This window comes from Lathamus discolor, chromosome 1 (assembly GCF_037157495.1).
Source record: "Lathamus discolor isolate bLatDis1 chromosome 1, bLatDis1.hap1, whole genome shotgun sequence".
Taxonomy (NCBI): domain Eukaryota; kingdom Metazoa; phylum Chordata; class Aves; order Psittaciformes; family Psittacidae; genus Lathamus; species Lathamus discolor.
Genome location: NC_088884.1, coordinates 165,786,622 through 165,799,113, shown reverse-complemented (window position 1 = coordinate 165,799,113; position 12,492 = coordinate 165,786,622). Strand labels below are relative to the sequence as shown.

The following is a 12,492-nucleotide window of genomic DNA, read 5'->3' as shown; positions in this document are numbered from 1 at the left end:
GGACACCGGGGGATGCCCGTAACCGGGGTGAGGGGACGCACACACACCGCGCTCCGGAGTCCCCCCGGGCCCGGTTGCGCCCATCCCCGTGGCCCCGCTACCGGCAGGACCGGGGTCCCCTCGGGTTGGTGGTGGTGGGGGGGGGGGTCACCGGGACACTGCTTCCTCGTCCATGCCGCCCCGCTGACGTCACCGAGCGGAGCGGTGACGTCACCCTGCGCGGGAGCAGCCCGGAGGCCGCGGGGACGGGCGGGGGGGGGAGGCCCCCGGCGGGGGGGGGGGGGCCCGGACACGCTTCTTGGCTCCAGCCCCGCAGCCCCCCCAGGAGCCCCGCGGATGGACGGCGGCAGCGACCCCCCCAGTCCCCCCCAAACACCCCCGATCCCCCACAGCCCCCCCCCCCCCCCGTTTTGCCATTGTCGAACCGCAGCCGCCCGCGGGGGGAGGCGAGAAATGAGATTCCGGCTCTAGAAACGCCTGGGAACGTCCCGGGGGAGCGCGTTTGATGTGACGGGACCGGGACGGGACTGACAGGGACGGGGGGAGGCGGGGGGGGCGGTGCGAGAGATCCCCGGGGGTCCCATCCTGTCCCCCTCCCTTTCCCATGTCAGCCCGCGCCTGCATCACCCCACAACACGTCCCTGTCCCCCTCACCCGTGCTCCAGCCCAAACACCTTCCTGTCGTCCCCCCCCAGCACTGAGACACCGAGTCCCCCCCATTCGCCCTCCCTCTGGCCTCCGGGCTGTTCCTCCACAGCACCCACAATAGCTCCATGTGCCCCCCCAACCGCCACCCTCCCCTGTTCCCCATTGACCTCCAGCACTGCCCGTGGACCCCATGATCCCTGGAAGGGTTGGTGCCCATCACCGGGGCCTCGGGGCGGCTCCTCGGGGCCCCCCCGTTGCCCCCCCCCGCTTCCCTCCGCTCCCAATTTTCCGGCTGACGGCGCCGCCGCCTCCCGCCGCGGCTCTTCATTGCTTCTAACGAGTGATTAATTGCGGCCGCTCCGCGCCTCATTTGCATAGTAATTAAATCCCCTCCCCGCACCCCCCCCACCCCCCGCGCCGGTACCGGGACGGACGCGAGGCTGGGGCTCGGGTTTATTAAAACCCTCACAGGGGACAACTCCCTGAGAGGGGGGCGGGGGGACCGGCCCCCCCCCTCCCGGTGCACCCGGTACCGGGAGGTGGCTGGGGGGGGCCGGTCCTGCTGCCCGCGGGGGGAGAAGGCACAGGCTGGGTGCAGGCAGGAGGCACCGGGAGTGGGGGGGGCCCCCCGGTTACAGGGGCTCCCCCGGGCAGGGCTGTGGGTACCAGCGCGGGCGGGGGGTGGCGTGAGATGGGTGCTTGAGCTGCAGGGCCAGGAGGGTGCCTTCCACCGGGGAGTCCTGGGGGGGGGGGAAGAGAAGGGGGGAAGATAAAAAAGGGGAGATTGAGGGGGAATAGGAATGGGGGAGAACAAAGGAGGTGCAGGAAAAGGAGAGGGATGAAAAGGGGGTGTAAAGAGAAAGGGAGAGAAGCGTCAGCACCACCTCCAGGGTAGGGCCAAGCCCCTGCCCAGCCCCACAACAGCCTCGGGGGGGGTCGCGGGTCCCCCCCTGCTCACTCTCATGGCCTCAAAGGCTGCTTCCGCCGCCTCCTTGCAGGTGTAGTTGAGGAAGGCGCAGCGGCGCTCAGGCAGCATCCGGATGGATTGAATCTCCCCGAACCTGGCGGGCAGCGTTAGAGACCCCCAGCTCCGCGGGGAAGCACCGGGGTCTGGGGGTGCACAAGGGGTCGGGGCAGAGGGGGGGAGAAGAGGTCTGGGGGGACACGGGGAGAAGAACAGGGGGCCTGGGGGTGCACAAGGGGAACACATGAGGTCTGGGGGGGCACAGGGGGCCGCGGGGGGCCGTGCTCACTGTCCGAAGCAGCGCTGCAGCACGCTCCTGCTGATGCGGGGGGTGACGTTGCCCACCCAGAGTGGGAAGCAGCCCCTGCCAAGGCACCATTGGTCACCGGGGGAGCTTTGGGGCTCAGTTCCAGGCCCCGGGGCTGTGGCCCCCCCATTCTCGGCTGTACCTGGGGGGCTGGCACTGGGCCTGGATCCTGGAGCTCACGATGGTGGTGATGCCACTCATGCCCACGCCCTTGTCCTGGCTGCTCCCTGTGACACCAGCATGGGCTCAGGGACCACCACGGCACCCTCCATGGGTCAGACCCAGCCCCAATGGCCCCCTGAGACCCCCCCACACCCGAGACCACGGCACTTTGCCTTGCCCACCCCACCCCCCAGAACCAGCCCGGGGTCTCTTACCGGACTGGAAGGGCAGCGCCGGCTCCGCAGCCTCCAGCAGGGACAGGGGGGACACGGGGGAGGGAGGAGATGTGGGAACCCCCCCAAGGCTGCTCCGCTGCCAGGGGAGAGGAGGTCAGACCACGGGGTGTGAGCCAGGGGGGCTGCAGCTGGGGGCCTGGGGGCGGCTGTGGGCTGTGGGGGGCCAGAGATAGGTTGAGGGGTGCTGGGGGTGGGTTTGTGGGGGTGGGATACAGGGATGGGTTGTAGGGTACCAACGGGTAGTGTGGGGGTCCAAGGATGGGATGGGGGGGGCGTTAGGTGGGAGCGAGCTGCGGATGGGGATGGGTTGGGTGGTACTGGGAGTGCACTGGGGGTGCTGTGAATGGGGGTGAGTTGGGGGTGCCAAGGGTGGGCTGGGGAGCACAGGGCCCCGGGGGGGGATAGGAGGGGTGAGGATCTGGGCTGTGTTGGGGGGTGCAAGGTGCACTGGGGTGCATTGGGGGGTGCTGGGTGCAGTGCTCACCTGCAGCAGGGCCCGGCAGGCCTCCAGCTGCGCAGCTGCATCCATGTCAGTTCCGGTGCTGGTGCGGTGCAGCTGCAGCAGCTCCTCAAAGGTCTGGGCAGCCTCTGCATAGCGCTGGGACATGGAAAGCTCCTGAGCCTGAGCCCCCACTGCCTGCACCAGCCCCTGCCCCATGGCTGCCCCACACAACGCTCGGGCAGGTCCTGCTGACACACCCTGGCTCACACTGATACCCCCCAACTCAGCCCCCTGGCACCCTGCAGCATCCCAACCCAGCCTCACTGCTACCCTTCAGCCCCCATTCAGCCCCCTGGGCCCTGCAGCCCCACATCCCCTCCTGGTTACCTGAAGCCCCCTCAGGGCTTTGCCCTTGCGGAAGAGGCCCTTGGCCCAGCGCGGCTGCAGCCCCAGCGCCCGCTCCGCGTCCCCCAGCGCCTCGTCATAGCGCTGCAGCTTCTCGTAGCAGTAGGAGCGGTTCCCGAGGAGCCTGCACGGACACGGACACGGCCCCGGTCACGGCTGCCCGGCCCCGGGACCCCGCGCCCAGCCCCGGCGCTCACCGGTGCTCGCGGGGGTTCAGCTGCAGCGCCGCGGTGAACGCCTGCACCGCCTCGGGGTAACGGCCTCGCAGCGCCGCCGCGTTGCCTTTGCCTGTGGGGAGAACAGCGCCCGCTGCCGAGCCCCCGGGGGCCACACGGGAGTGGGGGACACCACGGCTGCACCGTCCCCAGCCACGGCAGGAGGGGCCCCCGGGCACAGCCCGGCACTGACCTGCGAGCACCAGGCTCTGCTGCACGGCGCTGGTGTCCAGGGGCGCGGGGGCCTGTGGGGGAGGCAGCGCTGGGTGCCCATGGCACAGGCAGCGCCCCCCTGCCCAGGCTCCCCCCCAGGTCCCAACTCACCTTCCCCGGCGCGCTCCCGCCCCGCTCAGGGTCCGTCCCGGACGGTTTCTCCCTCTCGGGCACCGGGAGCCGCACACCCGCTTTCTGCCGCGCTTTGAACACGAACGTGCAGCTCAGGTCCAGCTCCTCCTGCGGGCAGGGGCGGGGAGGGCAGAGCCCCAATCCAGCTATGGGGCAGAGCCCCAGATCCAGCTATGGGGCAGAGCCCAGGCTGCTGTGGCGCAGCCCCTGGTCCATCACGGGGAGCCCCACAGGAGCCCTCACCTCCATCTCCTCTGCTCGGGCCTCCCGGTCTCCCCCCTCCTCTCCCGGGGTGGCTGCGCTGTCCCCGGGGCTGGGGTCGAGCCAAGCCCCCTCTTCCTCCTCAGCATCTCTGCCCTGGGGCTGCCTGGTGTCCACAGCGCTGCTCGGGGACGGGGGGCTCTGCAACGAGACAGGTGGCAGTGGGGCTCTGCCCGTTCCTCTCCTCACAGCACCCACCTTCAGGCACCCACCTTCAGGCACCCACCGCGTCCCGCAGCACCCACCGCGCCCCACAGCACCCACCACGTCCCACAGCACCCACCGCGCCCCACAGCGCCCACCGCGCCCCACAGTACCCACCGCGCCCCACAGCACCCACCGCGTCCCGCAGTCCCCACTGTGCCCTGCAGCACCCACCGCATCCCACAGCACCCACCGACTCAGCCTTCTGCTTGGCTTGGGACTCCTGTCCCAGCTTCTCCCGTTTCTTCCGCTCTTTCTGCTTCTGGAAACAGGGAATAACACAGGGAATAACTGTGCCGTGACCGGGAGGCACGGATCCCCCGCCCCAGCACAGCCCGGCCTCGGTGGGCACCCACCTTCTTCTTCAGCTTCTTCTTCTCTGCTTTCCTCTTCACCCGCTCCTCCTCTGCCACCAGCTCCTGCGCGTTCCGCTCTGCTTCCTGGGGAGGGAAAACCGGGACCAGCAGTGCCCGAGCGCCCCGGGAGCTGCCGCCGCCGCCCGTGCCCCGGCTGCGGCCCCGGCGGCTCCCTCACCTCTGCCGTGGGCCGGAGCTCCCGGGGCGCCGGCAGCCAGCGCAGCTTCGCCTCCAGCGCGCTCGGGGCCGGCCGCAGCGGCTCCTGCATCAGAAACGCTTTTCGGAGCCCGCAAAAGGTGGCACCGGGGTCGCCGTCAGCACCGGGAACAGCACCGGGAACAGCACCGGGAACAGCACCGGGAACCGCACCGGGAACAGCACCGGGAACCACACCGGGAACCACACCGGGAACCGCAAGGGGAACAGCAATGGGAACCGCACCGGGAACCGCAAAGGGAACCACACCGGGAACGGCCCTGGGCCACGGCCAGGACCATTGCAACCCTTCATCCTCCTCTTCATCCTCGTCTTCCTCCTCGCTGGACGCCTCCAGCCGCCCGGGGCAGTACCAGAAGCCGGGACCTGCGCGGACAGAACCGGGGTCGTCAGCGGCAGCTCCGGGGCACCGGGACCCCCGACGGCCCGCACGGCGGCTCACCCCGACTCACCGCTGCCGAGCGCGTCCCAGGCCCCGGTCCCGTCGCCCATGGCGCTGCGGTCGGCGGGCAGCGCCTGGCGCTCGGGCGGGCAGTGGCGGGGGCAGAACGGGGCTGCGGGGAGCGGAGCCGCGGGTAACGAAACCGAAACCGAAACCCGGCGGGGGCGGAGCCGGGGCGGGCTCCTCCCCCCGCGCTGGAGCCTCCCCCCCCCCGTGTCCCTCAGCCCCGCGGTGCGGCTCCCGTCCCTGCGGGACACCGGCCCCGCCGCCCCCCCCCGGCCCGTACCGGCCCCCCCCCGGCCCGTACCGCCCCCCCCCAGGCCCGCACCGCCCCCCCCGGCCCGTACCGCCGCTCCAGCCGCCGGGGCCGAGCGCGCAGCCCCAGGGGCAGGCGGCGGCGGGGGCAGCCCCGCGCCCGGAGGGCCCCAGCCCCGGGCTCCGCTCCCCGCCCGCTTCCCGCATCGCCCCACGCCGCCGGCGGGGACCGCGGTGGACCGGAAGGGGGTTAACGGGCGGACCGGAAGTGGGGCACGGCGCCTGCCGGGGCTTGCCCGCCGCCATGCTGGGTGCTGGCAGGACGGCGGCCCGCGAGGCCCGTACCGAGCAGCGCCCCGGCTCCGCGGCCGCTCCCGCCGGCGCCCCCGCCCCTGCAGCCGCGCTCCCGGCCGAGTCCCGCTGCTCCGGAGCCGCCCCGCGCCGGGCCCCGCGGCGCTGACCTCCCGCCGGGTCAGCCCTGCCCGTTCCTCCGGATTAGCGCGGGCGCGGCCTAAGCCTCTTTCCTCCCGCCGCCCCCGGCCATGGCCCAGCATGGAGGACGGCGGCCGTGAGCGGCGCGGCGCGGAGCCCTGCCCGCAGGTGAGGCCCTGAGCGGGCGCGGAGCCCCGGGATCAGCCCCATCACCGGGGGCACGGCCCGGGCCCGGGCCCGGTGCTCGGGCCAGGCCCGAGCCGCGTTTAGCGTCTCCCTGGCAACGGCCCCGGGGGAGGGGGCGTGGTCTGAGCGGGGGGCGTGGCCACGGGGCGACTCCGCGGCTGCCAACGGCGAGGGGCGGGAACAGCGCTCAGGCCACGCCCCCTTCAGCAGTAGCCCCGCCCCTCCCGGCGGTCACCGCCCGCGCTCCCGCAGGTCCCTGTCCGCGATGTCGCCGGCCCCGGTGGCCTCGTCCCGCTGCTGCTGCAGGCCCTGCCCGCGCCGGGGGACGGGGCCCTCCGAGGGGCACCCCCCGAGCCAGGTGAGGGCCGGGCCGGGGGCGGGCACAGCCGGGTTGCGGGGACCCCGCTGCAATGGACGTGTCCCTGCGGTGCCAGCGGGGCTGCGGCCCCCCAGAGGGTGCGGGAGCGGGGCTGGGGGTCGCGCCGGGGTGACCGCAGCGGGGGCTGCCCCGCGCCGTGCCCCACACCGAGGGTCCCGGTCCCCTCAGGCAGCAGCTCCCGGGGTCCCCTGTCCCGGTCCCTGCGGAAGGCCGAGGCGATGCTGCGCGGCTGCGTCAGCCCCGGCCTGCGGCGCCTGCTGCCCCCGCGGCCCCGGCGGCGCGGCCCCGGCAGCGAGGACGAGGATGAGGACGAGGATGAAGAAGAAGCCTCCGCGCTTCTGATCCCGCTGGAGCGGAGCTTCCCGGGGCTGCGCCGCTGCCTCTGCGTCCGGGAGGATCCGCGCACCGAGACCTTCCACGGCCACGTGCGGCCGCCGCCCTGCGACGCCGACGCCGTCACCACCGCCGGGGCCTTCTCGTTCCACCCGGTGCACCCGCGCGTGGCCGAGCGCGGTGCGGCCCTGCACGCGCTGCTGCGGCACCGCCACCTCCTCTGCCTCGCCCGCGACTACAGCCGCCGCCTCCGGGCCGCCGCCGGCTTCTTCCGCCGGCTGCTGGCGCTGCTGCAGGAGCCGGTACCGGAGCCGGGCGCGGGGCCGCCGCTGCGGGAGCTGTGCTGGGAGCTGCGGGCCCACACCGGGCACTGGAGCGCGCTGCGGCGGCGGCTGCGCGGGGACCCGTGGTTGCGGGCGCTGCTGCTGCACCGGGGCGAGGCCGTGGCGCACATGCGGCGGGTGCTGGTGCTGCTGGCGCTGCAGGCGCTGAGCCTGGCTGAGCACCTCGCCGAGGCGCGGCTGCGGGCTCTGGCCAGGGCCGGCAGCGCCGCCGCTTCCCTCCCGGCGCTGCTCTCCGACCTCTTCCAGGGCCTGGACATCTACAACCGGGCGGTGGGTGACCTGGAGCCGGAGCTGGGCGCCCCTGGCTGCCTTCCCACCGGCACCGCCGGCAGTCCCGGTGCTGCCGAAGCCGCATCCCGCGCCTTCCCAGTGTCCCGGGTGCTGCAGATTGTGGCAGCTGAGCGGGGCCGGCTGGCGGCCGAGCGGCTCCGGCCCTTCCTGCAGTCGCGGGCCGGTGCCGGTAGGGATGAGCCCGTGCGCTGGGAGGACACCGCGGTGCCTTGGCCGCCGGAGCACGGTTCCGCGGCGGACACGGATGCCTGCGGCCGGGACGAGCCACCCGGCGTCGCCGGGACGCTGCGGGCACTGTGCAGGGAGGATGAGGAGCTCATGGGCCTCCTCCTGGGGGTGCTGGTGGCCTCATCCGGCAGCCTCCAGCAGCACGTCCTCCATGTGCCCAAGGAGAAGCCACCGGCGGCGGCACCGGGGCCCCCGGAACCCCAAGAGCCGGGCTGTGCTGGCTGGACATCGGTACCGGCGGTCCAGGCCCTGCTCGCACAGTACCGGCCGCTGTTCTGGGGCGCCGTGGCCGCCACGCTGGGGCACAGTGCGGAGCTGCTGCCCGGCGGGACTGGGCCGGCCGCGGCGCTTGAGCTGAGCAGCGCCATCGGCGCCGGTACGTGGGGGCCGCAGAGGGGGCCGGTACCGGGGCTGCTCCTCGTGCCCCTGACGGCCCGTCCCGTGCCCCGCAGCTCCTGTGCCCCGGGAGTGCCGGGAGGAGTTGGGGCGGCTCAGCCTGAGCCTGCTGTGCCGCGGCGCGCTCCGGAGCTGGGACACAGGTGCGGGGGTTCCGGGAATGGGGGGCGGGCACCGGGAATGGGGTCGGGATGTGAGCTACGGGGCTCCCGCCCGTGTCCCGCAGGCTTCACCCGCGCCCTGGGCTCAGCTCTCTCCGACAAGTGCTCCGGGGATGCGGTGCCGGCGTCGGGCCCGGTGCGGAGCCGCACAGCGACGCTGCTGCTCCGGCTGCACCCGGCCCTGGCCCTGGCCCTGCGCTGCCTGCGCCCGCCGCCCGGTCAGTGGGGTCCGGGGAGGGGGACGGGGACACCGCGGGGTCCTGCCCCGCTTCTCATCCCCACCTCTGTCCCCCCAGACCTTCCTCCCGGCCCCCCCTGCCTGCGCCTGCGGGTCCTGGGCTGCTGCCTGGCCACGGTGCAGGCTGCTCACTCCTGGCTGACCGGCAGAGCCTGCCGGTACCTGGCGGCCTGGGCCCTGCCCCAGTTCCTGCTCGTCACTCAGGGGGACCTGCAGGTACCTGTGTGTAGGGGATGGTGTGTGGGGCTGCCGTGGGGCTGCCGTGGGGCTGGCCTCTTCCTACATCTCTCCCCTGTGTCCCAGCTGCTGAAGATGGAGACGGACAAACTGGTGCTGCTGGTGAATGGGACCTTCCCGGAGCCTGGGGATATCTCCCCACAGCCACCCCTCTCTGTGATGTCCCACCAGGAGCTCCAGCTCTGCCAGCACATTCGTTCCATGGCCACCAGCATCCAGGTACGCCCCTCTGGGAGCTGAACCATGGCCATTCTGTGCTGTGTTATGGCCATTCCATGCCACGCTGTGGCCATGCCATGCTGTGCCGTGGCCATCGCATCCCATCTCCCACCCCTCTGCCCCAGCTCTTTTCAGGGGACGTGCTGAAGATGTTCTCCACCGGCTGCAAGCGGATGTCGGCGCAGATCTTCCACCAGACCATGCCCCGGGGCAAGCACTGGAGGATCTCTCTGCGCCCCGGTGCGTTGGGTGCCCCGGTGCGGGCAGGGGCTGCAGGCAGGGAGCAGGGTGCTGGGTGCCGGCAGCAGCGCAGGGTGCAGGCAGCAGCACGGGCAGTCCTGACGCTGTTGCCGTGCCCCAGAGCTGCCCAGTTGCCCCAGCGCGTACGCAGCCGCAGCAGCGCAGGCAGTGCTGGGGCAGGTGCTGCAGGGAGCGCGGCTGCTGCCCCGCGACGCGCAGGCCCCCGCCATGGCCGGGGGCACCACGGCCTTCCTGGAGGCCTGGATGGAGCACATCCTGGAGCACCGCATCCGCTTCAGGTACAGGGCATGGGGCACCGGGGGTTACCGGGGGTGCCGCCGGCGCCGGGGCCGTGCTGAGCGCGCCGCGCCGCAGCCTGCAGGGAGCGCTGCAGCTCCGGCAGGACTTCGAGCTGGTGCGGGAGCTGGTGGCCTCGGAGCGCTCCGGGCTGGCCCCGGAGACCCGGCGGGAGCTGGTGGCCCTGAGCGTGTTCCAGCAGATGGACGGAGCCATCCTGTGCCTCCTGCAGCAGCCCGGAGCCGCGGCCAGAGCCGGAGCGCGGCCGTGGAACAGCCTCAGGCACTGCTGTGGGTCTGGGGGGGGGGGGAAAGGATGGAGATGGAGATGGAGATGGGATGGGGACAGGGGTGGGGATGGGGGTTACAATGGGGATGGGATGAGATGGCAACGGGGATGGGAATGGGATGGGTGGGGATGAGGATAGAGCTGGGGATAGGGTGGGGACGGATATAGGATAGGGACAAGGGTGGGGATGGGGACGTGGGGATGGGGACATGGGGATGGGGATGAGGATGGGATGGAGACAGGGATAGGGATGAGGATGGGGAGGGGATGGGAAAAAGAATGGAGATGGAGATAGAATGGGGACAGAGGTGGGGATGGGGGTTACAATGTGGATGGGATGAGATGCAAAGGGAATGGGAATAGGATGGGTGGGGATGAGAACAGAGCTGGGGATAGGGTGGGGATGGATATGGGGTAGGGACAAGGGTGGGGATGGGGACATGGGGGTGGGGATGAGGATTGGATGGAGATGGGGATAGGGATGAGGATGGGGAGGGGATGGAGATGGGATCAGATGGGGATGAGGATGGGGACACGGGGATGCAGTTAGGGAAGGGTTGGGGATGGGCACATGAGGATGGGGACAAGGATGGGATGGGTCCATCTCCCCTTGGCTGCCCCACGGGCTGTGTCCATCCCAGTCCCGGCCGCGCTGGTCCCATGGAGCGCGCGGTGCCGGGGACCCCTCAGCTCCTTCCCTTCATCCCCCTCCAGGCTCAGACAACGGCTCCCACCCCCCGGAGCCGGCAGCGGAGATCCTGCAGGGCCTGGACACGCTGGAGCCCCCGGTGCCGGTGGCTCCCGCCCCGTGTGCTGCCGGTGCCGCGGGGCCGGCGCGCTCCGCGGTCCCCGAGTCCTACCTGTCGGGCCGGCAGCAGCAGTGGCTGGCGCTGCGGCTGCACCGCGCTCGCCGGTGGCGCGTCCCGGGGCTGCCCTGCATCCGCGACCCCTCCGGGCAATAAACGCTGAGCGGGACCAGCACCGCGCCCTGCGTCCGAGCCCGGTGCCGGCGGGAGAGGAGGGGGCATCTGGGGAGTCCTGGGGGCAGCAGGAGGCACGGGGGGGACACCACGGGGGGGGTGGGGGGCGCAAACAACCCGGAGGGGCTGCCCGTCTTCATCCTCATCCTCCAGAGAGGCCGTAAGCACCTTGTGAGTGAGGGGGGTACCGGACAGGTCAAGCAGTGACTGGGGGCTTTTAATGGCCACAGCTGTTATGACCGGGTGGGTCATAGAATCATAGAATGGTTTGGGTTGGAAAGGACCTCAAGATCATCCAGTTCCAACCCCCCTGCCATGGGCAGGGACACCTCACTCTAAACCATCCCACCCAAGGCTTCATCCAACCTGGCCTTGAACGCTGCCAGGGATGGAGCACTCACAGCCTCCCTGGGCAACCCATTCCAGTGCCTCACCACCCTCACAGGAAAGAATTTCCTCCTTATATCCAATCTAAACTTCCCCTGTTTCAGTTTGAACCCGTTACCCCTTGTCCTGTCACTGCAGTCCCTGATGAAGAGTCCCTCCCCAGCATCCCTATAGGCCCCCGTCAGGTACTGGAAGGCTGCTATGAGGTCTCCACGCAGCCTTCTCTTCTCCAGGCTGAACAGCCCCAACTTCCTCAGCCTGTCTTCATACGGGAGGTGCTCCAGCCCCTGATCATCCTCGTGGCCTCCTCTGGACTTGTTCCAGCAGTTCCATGTCCTTTTTATGTTGAGGACACCAGAACTGCACACAATGCTCCAGGTGAGGTCTCACCAGAGCAGAGCAGAGGGGCAGGATCACCTCCTTCGCCCTGCTGGTCACGCTCCTTTGGATGCAGCCCAGGATACGGTTGCTTTCTGGACTGCGAGCGCACACTGCAGCCGGCTCATGTTCATTTTCTCATCGACCAGCACCCCCAAGTCCTTCTCCGCAGGGCTGCTCTGAATCTCTTCCTTGCCCAACCTGTAGCTGTGCCTGGGATTGCTCCAACCCAGGTGTAGGACCTTGCACTTGTCGTGGTTGAACTTCATAAGGTTGGCATCAGCCCACCTCACAAGCGTGTCAAGGTCCCTCTGGATGGCATCCCTTCCCTCCAGCATATCAACCGGACCACACAGCTTGGTGTCATCGGCAAACTTGCTGAGGGCGCACTCAATCCCACTGTCCATGTCAGCGATGAAGATGTTGAACAAGACCGGTCCCAACACCGATCCCTGAGGGACACCACTCGTTACCGGTCTCCAGCCGGACATCGCGCCACTGACCACAACTCTTTGTGTGCGGCCATCCAGCCAGTTCTTTATCCACTGAGTGGTCCGTCCATCAAATTGATATCTCTCCAATTTAGAGAGAAGGATGTCGTGTGGGACAGTGTCAAACGCTTTGCACAAGTCCAGGTAGATGACGTCAACTGCTTTACCCTTGTCCATCAGTTCTGTAGCCCCATCATAGAAGGCCACCAAATTGGTCAGGCAGGATTCCCCCTTAGTGAAGCCATGCTGGCTGTCACCAAGCACCTTGTTGTTCTTCATGTGCCTTAGCATGCCTTCCAGGAGAATGTGCTCCAAGATTTTACCAGGCACAGAGGTGAGACTGACTGGTCTGTAATTCCCCGGCTCTTCCATTTTCCCCCTCTTGAAAATGGGGGTTACATTTCCCTTTCTCCAGTCGTCGGAACTCCGCCTGACTGCGCTCAGGTTTTGAAGATGGTCTCGCACCAGATCCTCTCCCGCAGTGGGCCCAAGGTCTCCATTCTCACAGCCCCTGCGCCTGCCCTCCAAG

General features: G+C 70.1%; 2 protein-coding genes across 5 annotated transcripts; one reads left to right on the top strand and one right to left on the bottom strand.

Moving 5' to 3' along the window:
- Positions 1–1,089: 1,089 nt before the first annotated feature.
- TTC31 (tetratricopeptide repeat domain 31) lies at positions 1,090–5,791 on the bottom strand. 2 transcript variants are annotated; one of them, XM_065663288.1, is made up of 16 exons: positions 5,551–5,791; positions 5,214–5,315; positions 4,724–5,127; positions 4,546–4,629; positions 4,383–4,451; positions 3,968–4,126; positions 3,704–3,832; positions 3,573–3,624; positions 3,362–3,452; positions 3,147–3,288; positions 2,802–2,915; positions 2,297–2,393; positions 2,062–2,146; positions 1,902–1,976; positions 1,607–1,709; positions 1,090–1,388 (listed from the first exon to the last, which is right to left on the bottom strand). In XM_065663288.1, exons 1-16 carry the CDS (start codon positions 5,762–5,764, stop codon positions 1,281–1,283), a joined length of 2,028 nt encoding a protein of 675 aa, XP_065519360.1. In that variant the 5' UTR covers positions 5,765–5,791; the 3' UTR covers positions 1,090–1,280. The 2 variants fall into 2 exon arrangements, 1 of the variants encoding a protein (XP_065519360.1); XR_010608823.1 differs by lacking the exons at positions 1,090–1,388; positions 1,607–1,709 and having other exon boundaries at positions 2,297–2,470.
- CCDC142 (coiled-coil domain containing 142) lies at positions 5,222–10,713 on the top strand. 3 transcript variants are annotated; one of them, XM_065663269.1, is made up of 11 exons: positions 5,810–6,058; positions 6,329–6,434; positions 6,624–8,027; positions 8,104–8,190; positions 8,274–8,426; positions 8,505–8,662; positions 8,750–8,902; positions 9,028–9,142; positions 9,264–9,441; positions 9,518–9,729; positions 10,442–10,713. In XM_065663269.1, exons 1-11 carry the CDS (start codon positions 6,011–6,013, stop codon positions 10,687–10,689), a joined length of 2,862 nt encoding a protein of 953 aa, XP_065519341.1. In that variant the 5' UTR covers positions 5,810–6,010; the 3' UTR covers positions 10,690–10,713. The 3 variants fall into 3 exon arrangements, with proteins under 3 accessions (XP_065519351.1, XP_065519341.1, XP_065519333.1); XM_065663279.1 differs by adding an exon at positions 5,222–5,315 and having other exon boundaries at positions 5,804–6,058; positions 6,624–8,426; XM_065663261.1 differs by having other exon boundaries at positions 6,624–8,426.
- Positions 10,714–12,492: the final 1,779 nt, after the last annotated feature.

Excerpts from the sequence above, each read along its gene's own strand:
- TTC31 (XM_065663288.1), bottom strand. The coding sequence starts at position 5,764 with ATGGCGGCGGGCAAGCCCCGGCAGGCGCCGTGCCCCACTTCCGGTCCG. Across the intron at positions 2,916-3,146 it reads AAGCCCTGAGGGGGCTTCAG|CGCTATGCAGAGGCTGCCCA; the intron begins GTAACCAGGAGG and ends TCCATGTCCCAG. Across the intron at positions 1,710-1,901 it reads CTGCAGCGCTGCTTCGGACA|GTTCGGGGAGATTCAATCCA; the intron begins GTGAGCACGGCC and ends GCTGCCCGCCAG.
- CCDC142 (XM_065663279.1), top strand. The coding sequence starts at position 6,011 with ATGGAGGACGGCGGCCGTGAGCGGCGCGGCGCGGAGCCCTGCCCGCAG. Across the intron at positions 8,427-8,504 it reads CTGCCTGCGCCCGCCGCCCG|ACCTTCCTCCCGGCCCCCCC; the intron begins GTCAGTGGGGTC and ends CTGTCCCCCCAG. Across the intron at positions 9,730-10,441 it reads GAACAGCCTCAGGCACTGCT|GCTCAGACAACGGCTCCCAC; the intron begins GTGGGTCTGGGG and ends ATCCCCCTCCAG.